Consider the following 7668-nt stretch of genomic DNA (forward strand, 5'->3'; position numbering starts at 1 on the left):
TTAATTGAAAAATAACTTATACACTTAAATAAATAGAAGGTATGATTTGAAAATTTATTTTTATATTCATTTTTTCCTAATAGTTACGGATTTTTATCTCCTTGGCAGATAAGGACAACTTTTGCTCTATTATCCTTTTCCTTCTTCTGTCTATAAAAAGAAGAAAAGGAAATTCAACTCAAATAAACTATAATCGTCCTAATTTATCATTGTTTTACTCACTCGTCCATCCCATCCCGCTTCAATCCTCTCAATTTCACCCTCATTTCTAGGGTTTCCCTTTTCCCTTCGTTTCAATTGTTGACGTTCGTTGCTTTGTTTTCATGAATTGGAACATTAAGACACAGAAATACTGTAATTTTAGCTTCTTTTTTTACCTTTCTAATGTGTGAGTGAGTTGTGTATTCTGGATATGATTGCCATGCAGAGAGTGATGCAGTCGAATGTGAGTGCGAGCGCCGCTACCACCAACTGCTACGGTGGCTTGTCATCGTGCAAAGGAGAGGAGGTTATGATCTCCGATCAGTTCCCGGCTGGTTTGAGGGTTTTAGTTGTTGACGATGACATTACTTGCTTACGAATTCTCGAGCAGATGCTTTGCCGTTGTCTCTATATCGGTGCTTAATTTTGCTTTTTAATTTTATATATATTTCCATGCATTTCTGTTTATAGAACTTCCATTTCTAATTAAGCATTGTTTTTAGTATATTTCGTGGTTCATACTTTTAAACAAACGGGGAAAGACAAAATTGTACTCGGTTAGAGATGATCGAATCACTAAAATACTAGGCAAATTTAAACATAATTATTTACTGAAAAGGTGAAATCACGCATTTTTATTCATCAAAAATTACAATTTAATTCTTTTAAAAGTGTTGCATTATGTATTTCCTTCACTACTCAAACATGATTTACTTTCTGAATTTTGCTTTTACATGTCTTAGGTTCCGTGCTATCAAACACCAGAAAGAGTCTTAATTATTTTTATGGTTTCATCTTAATTTTGTTATTTTTTAGGAGAGTTAAATGTTATGTTGTGTATTCAAAGTTTATATTTCTTTTTTTTTCCTTCTAAAAATTAAGTTACTGCTTTTTCTTTTCTTTTTGCAGTAACTACTTGCTCCCAAGCCAAAGTTGCCCTGGGCCTTTTACGGGAGAGAAAAGGATGTTTTGATGTGATACTAAGTGATGTTTATATGCCAGATATGGATGGTTATAAACTTCTTGAACATGTTGGGCTTGAAATGGATCTTCCAGTAATTAGTAAGCATATTTTTGTTTTTCCTGTTAAGATTTTTGATAAAATTTTGTTTCTGCATATTAACATGATGGATCTGTTTCAGTGATGTCGGCCGATGGGAGAACGAGTGCTGTTATGAAGGGAATCAGACACGGGGCTTGTGATTATTTGATTAAACCCGTACGTGAGGAAGAATTAAAGAATATATGGCAGCATGTTGTTAGGAAGAAATTTAATGGGAATAAAGAACTAGAACATTCAGGAAGCTTAGACGATGCTGATATGCACAAACAGGGTAATGATGATGCTGAATATGCTTCTTCTGTCAATGATGCAACAAATGCATCATTGAAACCTCTGAAAAAGAGGAGCAATACAAAAGAAGATGATGATGGTGAAATCGACAATGATGATCCATCCACTTCAAAGAAACCACGTGTTGTTTGGTCAGTGGAGCTGCATCAACAATTTGTTAGTGCTGTAAATCTGCTGGGGATTGATAGTAAGATCTCTAATGATTTGATCCTTTTATTTATTTTTCTGATAATGTTGAATGTGTATGGGGGTAGCATTTTGTGTTCTGTTTAATCTCTGAAATTGGAAATGTTAATACTAATTGCTTTTTTTTCTTCTTGATGAATAAAACATTCTGGCTTCCATTTCAGAGGCTGTTCCCAAGAGAATTCTTGAGCTGATGAATGTGCCTGGTTTAACTAGAGAAAATGTTGCAAGCCATTTGCAGGTTTGGTTCTTCACCGTGTGTATCTGACCTGCATTTACTTTATCAGCTATTACTAATTTGGACTGATCATAAATATATTCAAGCATTTAGTGATAGGTTCTCAGCTTTGTGTTTAGTGAACTAATTAAAAGCAGTTGATTGTTGTTTTGCTTGCACGTTCCCTATTCAATTCTATTTTCAGATTTTTGACTGATAACAAAGGCTTGATAGTTTGATGATGTTGATATGCCATTTTGGTTCTTATTATTTCAACATATTTTTTATGTTCTGTTTTTTAGTGAGATTATATCATTTGTTTCTTCTTTTTGGTTTTACTCTACTGTGATTTAGTAGAGCTAGAGCTCCTCCTCCTTCCTTCATGCAGTTTTAGGTTCAAAATATTGTCTTACACATCAACCATACTTGGATTTTAATTTACTTCTACTCTTTTCATTGCTTCCCCTTCCATAAAGGTTGAAGTTTTATCCAATTTCCAATATCATATTTGCTGGGCGGATATATGCAGGGAAGTTTTGATGTAAAGTTAATGGGATATGAGTTATAATCACAGCTGGTTAACATACTCAATTTGTTGGGATTCTTATTAGTTTCAGACGGTTGTCAAGATTTGGTTGTGAATAGCTTCAAAATGTCTTAAAGTCATGCTATTATCAGGCACAACATTATATAATGTGTTGCATATTATTGATTGACAATTCAGATCGTCTAAGGGAGATTGAAACCTTAGGGCTTGTTTGAGAGAGACTTAGATCTAGTTAGTGTTTCTTTATGGAAATCATGTTAAGGGTTTATTATTCCAAACGGCCCTTTAATTAAGGAACAGTCTCATTACATAAATAGGAACCATATTCTGGAAATGAAATAAATTAACTAAAATAATATCACGATCAAGAAACCTAAGGAAAGAAATAAAATTGCAACCTAAGCCTTAATTAGAGGATCAAAATTAATGGCCTTTAAAACATAGGTTTGGCCCACAACATTCAGGCATACCATTGCATGCTTTGTTGTTGACATCTTGTCATCTTGTCAAATTATAATATTATCTCCTCTTGAGGATTAATTGATTCATGTTTGATCTGATTGGAACTGGGCCTCATAATTGAGTTTTGAATATACTAAACAATTATATTGGTCAGTCATGCTTGTAGCATTGTTCATTGTTGCACCCCGTTTTGATATTTGGGTTTAACTAATAATTTTTTGTACTTTGATTTGAATATAAATAGAAAATCATATTTAGCTACTTCTTTGCTCCTGTTGAAAAAAACTATATTTAGTTATTTACTCAAGATACTATGATCTCTATATGCAGAAATTCAGACTATACTTGAAGAGAATAAGTGGAGTGACTCAACAAGGTGGTATTTCAAATCCACTTTGTGGGCCAGGAGAATCTAATGTTAAAATTGGTTTACTTGGGAGATTTAACATCCAAGCATTGGCTGCCTCTGGACAAATTCCTCCACAATCCTTAGCGGCCCTCCATGCTGAACTCCTAGGTCAACCAACTGGTAATCTGGCTACAGCTATGGACCAGCCAGCTCTTCTTCAAGCATCCCTTCAAGAGCCCAAGTGCATTCAACTCGACCATGGTGTCACATTTGTTCAGCCTTTAGTAAAATGTGAATACAGCAGTTTCAAACACTTCCCACAATCCTGTGCCCCTGTTGAAGATGTTACTTCCGGATTCAGGGCATGGCCCTTTAATAACATCTGTAGAGCAGGACCCGGTAATAATGGAGGGTTAAGTTCTCAGAATGGTAACATTCTTATTGATCTGTTGCAGCAAAATCAACAACTCCAAAAACCACAACAGCAATCTACTGTTCCTGACCTTCGCCCTTCGATCAACGTGCAGCCATCTTGCCATGTTGCACCCTCTCAGTCATCTGCTAGTTTTCAGGTAGGAAATAGTCCCGTTTCTGTGACCCAGAATGGCAGCTTTAGTAGGACATCTGTTATTGATTACAGTCTTCTTTCGTCTCAATCAAATTGTTCTTCATTGAGTATCGGGCAAGACTCTGATGCGAATCTCCAAACTACTGGTGATCTTAGTGGGTATATCCCTCCTGCTTCTGTTTCTCCATATGTTTCATCCTGCCCAGTAAATGTTGAAAATTGTGCTAGTCAGCAAGTTCAAGCCTCAAGCATGACATTTAAAACATCCAGGAATTTGCCAGGATTTGTACATAGCACGAGCAATAATCAGGATCCCTATGGTTCTACCAAGACTGGAGATTTGCTTGATCAAGCACCTTTTAATAATCTTGGATATATCAACAAAGGGACCTGCCTCCCAGCCCGGTTTCCTGTTGGTGAATTTCAGTCACCTTTGAGCAGTTCTAGCCTTGGAAAGGTTTTCAGTGAGAACATTGGTACCAGAATGAAGCAGGAGCCAAATATGGAGTTTGGGGATAGTGCAAAAGTGGGAATACCAATGCTACTGCAATTTCCCCAAAATGATCTCACGACTGTTTTCACTGAATAGGTATTTTAATTTGGTCTTTTTAAATTTTATTTGCCTAACAGCATGCATGTGCATAAGTTGATTTTTACTTTTATTGCTTTTACGTGGCATGTCTTTCACTATAGTAATTTGCCACTTGGTTCATTCTCTAATGAAAATTTAACATTTGCTCTGTTTGACCTATTTTTGAAAGCAACACACAGTGTCTTTGCATGTGAATGATAGGAATCAACATTTAACTAGTTATGCGTATCACTGTCAAACTATGTTGTTCTGAATCTTTATTTTTCAAAATTACCCATTTCAGACTAGGTATGGGAGAGGATCCCCGAAGGATTTTCCAAATTTATGGAAATCTTGTAAAACAAAATGAAAAAAACTGAACATGTCTTGGACACAACTCTGTGCAACATAAGTATAATTTATCGAAGCACTATGAAAAATGGGTGTTCATCTTGTGATTCGAATCAATTTCCTAGGATTTTTATCAAATCTAACCTAAGAGTCATTCTGTTGTTCCCCCCCCCCCCAGCAGACACTATTGGCATGCGTATAGACAATGTTTAATATTGGGAATTTGCTGAATCCAGTTCGGATGCTCTTCTAATACAGGCTTGCATTGTATGGTGAGAACAGATACCTATCTTAGTCTTCTTGTGTGGTTATAGATTATTTTGCAGGACCAGCCATTGAGAAAGTTTCCAGTTGAAGTTTTAGTACTGTGAAGCTACTTGGTATATGGAAATTCCAAAAGAGCAGGAACTGAATTCTTCTCTTTTTTGTACATTTCCGGTGAGGGCGTAGGCATTACTCGCTTCTAGCCTAGAATCATATGTGGTAACTAGTCTGCAGGAAAAATAAGTTGTGAGACGGCTTGCTTGTATGTATTTATGTCCAAATATTATGGCATCTTGTGTAGAGTATTTGGAGAGTCATGTTAGAATTCTCATTTAATTTAATACTCAAATGAGTGTGTGTATTTCCCCCATATCTTATTCTCCGTTTCTCTCGAAATACTGTCAATATTCTAATATTCCTGTGAGTTCCCCCCCCCCCCATCTTTTTTTCTTTTGGTTTGTTTACTGGTTCAGGGTACAAAAAATGGTTATTGGAACCGGTTGATGTATTGAGGTTACTTGGGCAATGTGGGTGTTAAAGGTGATGATGGGGTTGGTGGCTTTTTGAAGTTGACTGAATAGTTGGAGTAATTTACCTTATGAATATAAAAGCTGTATCTTATAGAATAATACACTTGAGAATCTGAGATCCATTAATATTCTGAGTTTTTTTTAATAAATATTAGATTAAGCTATATGTCTTGATCATATTTAAGAACTAAATTAGTTCCAACTAACGAAAACAATTAAATAAACTGATTAATTATAAAACGAAGCTCCCTCAAACGTACAAAGGTTGATATCTTTTAAACTATATTTATCTTATACCAAGAACATTATTTTATTTGAAAACAATAAACTTTTTAAAATAAAATATGTTATATATATATATATATATAAATTATACCATCAGTCACTGAGCTTTAGATCTACCTTGTTTTGATAATTGAACTTTAAAATAATTCAAATGTGTTACTAAATGTTTTGAATTATTTTTTGTATGCCGTTGAATTATTAAAAGTGAGATGACATTATCGATAATTTTTTTCTTTTTTTATTTACAGAAAATCCTATACTACTCTGACTGTTATCATCGATTATCAATCATCGTTCATGATAATATTAATATCAAGATGTTCTCAATTCTCTTTGTTTTTCTTCTCATCGATTTCATTTGTCACGAAACTCAAAATTCATGAAAATCTATCTAAAATTTTAATTTTTTAATGTTTCGACCTCCTCTAATAGTCTTCCATTACGTCTAATTTTGAGATATATTGCTCGTTTTTTTAGAAGCACATTTTTACCATTCGAATTTTAAATGGACACTCCAAATCTCTCAAACCTCCCAATATGATGATTTCTGTGTGTTTAACTTCATGTCTTTTAAAGAGGTTTTGAAAAAACAATTAAGCAAATAAGAGGTAAAAACAATAGGCCTACTTTGCTTAAGTCTAAAATGAAAAAAACAAAGTTTGATGAAGATATGATAAGGTAATATATATATTCTTCAACATCGACATAAAATATGTCATATCATTTGTTTGTTATTGATTTAATGATCTAATGACAAAAAAATGAATTAAAAAAAATAGTAGTAAAATTGATTTTTTTACAACTTAATGATCAAAACGAGACAATGTCTCTAAAGTTCAGTGATTTATTGTAGAATTTACCCTAAAAACCTATTTATTTGTGTGAGAAACATTTTCTATAAATAATAAATAAATGCTACAAATTTTAACCTTGTGAGTGGAAATATATTTTAAAAATAAATAATTGTATATTTGTATACTTGCATACTTGTGACTGTCAAAAATTGCCGTTGGGCAATACTTTTCCATCCAAAGAATATTCTTTGTCCAGAAGTATACCCTTAATAAAAGCAAGACAAATTTTGTTATTTTGCTATTAGAAATATGTTGCTTTGTCGTGTTTAGGTTTTGTTTGGTTGGTGGGAAATAGAAAGAGAGAGTGAAAAAATTAAAAAAAAATACTAAATCTGAAATGTGTTTGATAAAAAAGAAAAAAAAGGACGAAGGAAAATATAAGAAAAAATGTTAGAGATATGGAGAGTTGCATGATTTTATGTTAGAATGATGATTTTATAAAATTTTAAGAAATAAAAAATATTATCAATAAATAATATAATAAATATTTAAATTATATAAAAATTTATAATTTGCAGGGAATGAGTCAACCCTCTTTGTCCTTAATCAAAAAGATGTGAATTAATTTAAAATATATACTTTTTAAAGTATAATTTTCTTTTCTCCGTGTTTGAATTCTGTCCAGCAATAAATAGAAAGAAAATACAAGTTTCTATCTTCCAATTTTTGTGCTTTTAATTTTTCTCTACTTTGTCAAACAAACTCTTAAGGTTTAGAATAATGGTCTTATATATAAAATATTGGAAATTACTATTATTATTCAAAAAGAATAAAACGAAAAGAAATATAGTTTAGAAACTAGACATCAAACTTAATTGGCACAATACTTAGTCCCAACGTTTATCAAAATGGTCATTTTAACCCTTATTCTATTTTTCTAGAGCATTTTAACCACCAACGTTTTATTTTAGGGTAAAAAGGCTCACTAT

At 32.9% G+C, this 7668-nt stretch overlaps 1 protein-coding gene across 2 annotated transcripts; it reads left to right on the top strand.

The window, feature by feature from the left end:
* Positions 1–213: 213 nt before the first annotated feature.
* LOC120215360 (two-component response regulator ORR21-like) lies at positions 214–5490 on the top strand. 2 transcript variants are annotated; one of them, XM_039213080.1, is made up of 6 exons: positions 214–617; positions 1111–1263; positions 1344–1742; positions 1906–1982; positions 3298–4473; positions 4988–5490. In XM_039213080.1, exons 1-5 carry the CDS (start codon positions 413–415, stop codon positions 4471–4473), a joined length of 2010 nt encoding a protein of 669 aa, XP_039069011.1. In that variant the 5' UTR covers positions 214–412; the 3' UTR covers positions 4988–5490. The 2 variants fall into 2 exon arrangements, with proteins under 2 accessions (XP_039069011.1, XP_039069012.1); XM_039213081.1 differs by having other exon boundaries at positions 5121–5490.
* Positions 5491–7668: the final 2178 nt, after the last annotated feature.

The sequence above is a fragment of the Hibiscus syriacus genome, unplaced genomic scaffold (genome assembly GCF_006381635.1).
Source record: "Hibiscus syriacus cultivar Baekdansim isolate YM2019G1 unplaced genomic scaffold, ASM638163v2 tig00110114_pilon, whole genome shotgun sequence".
Lineage (NCBI taxonomy): Eukaryota > Viridiplantae > Streptophyta > Magnoliopsida > Malvales > Malvaceae > Hibiscus > Hibiscus syriacus.

What these genes read in the sequence shown, in the direction of transcription:
- LOC120215360 (XM_039213080.1), top strand. Translation starts at nt 413, where the DNA reads ATGATTGCCATGCAGAGAGTGATGCAGTCGAATGTGAGTGCGAGCGCC. An exon ending in TTGCCGTTGTCTCTATATCG is followed by an intron (nt 618 to 1,110) that starts GTGCTTAATTTT and finishes TTCTTTTTGCAG; the next exon opens with TAACTACTTGCTCCCAAGCC. An exon ending in AAATCTGCTGGGGATTGATA is followed by an intron (nt 1,743 to 1,905) that starts GTAAGATCTCTA and finishes CTTCCATTTCAG; the next exon opens with AGGCTGTTCCCAAGAGAATT.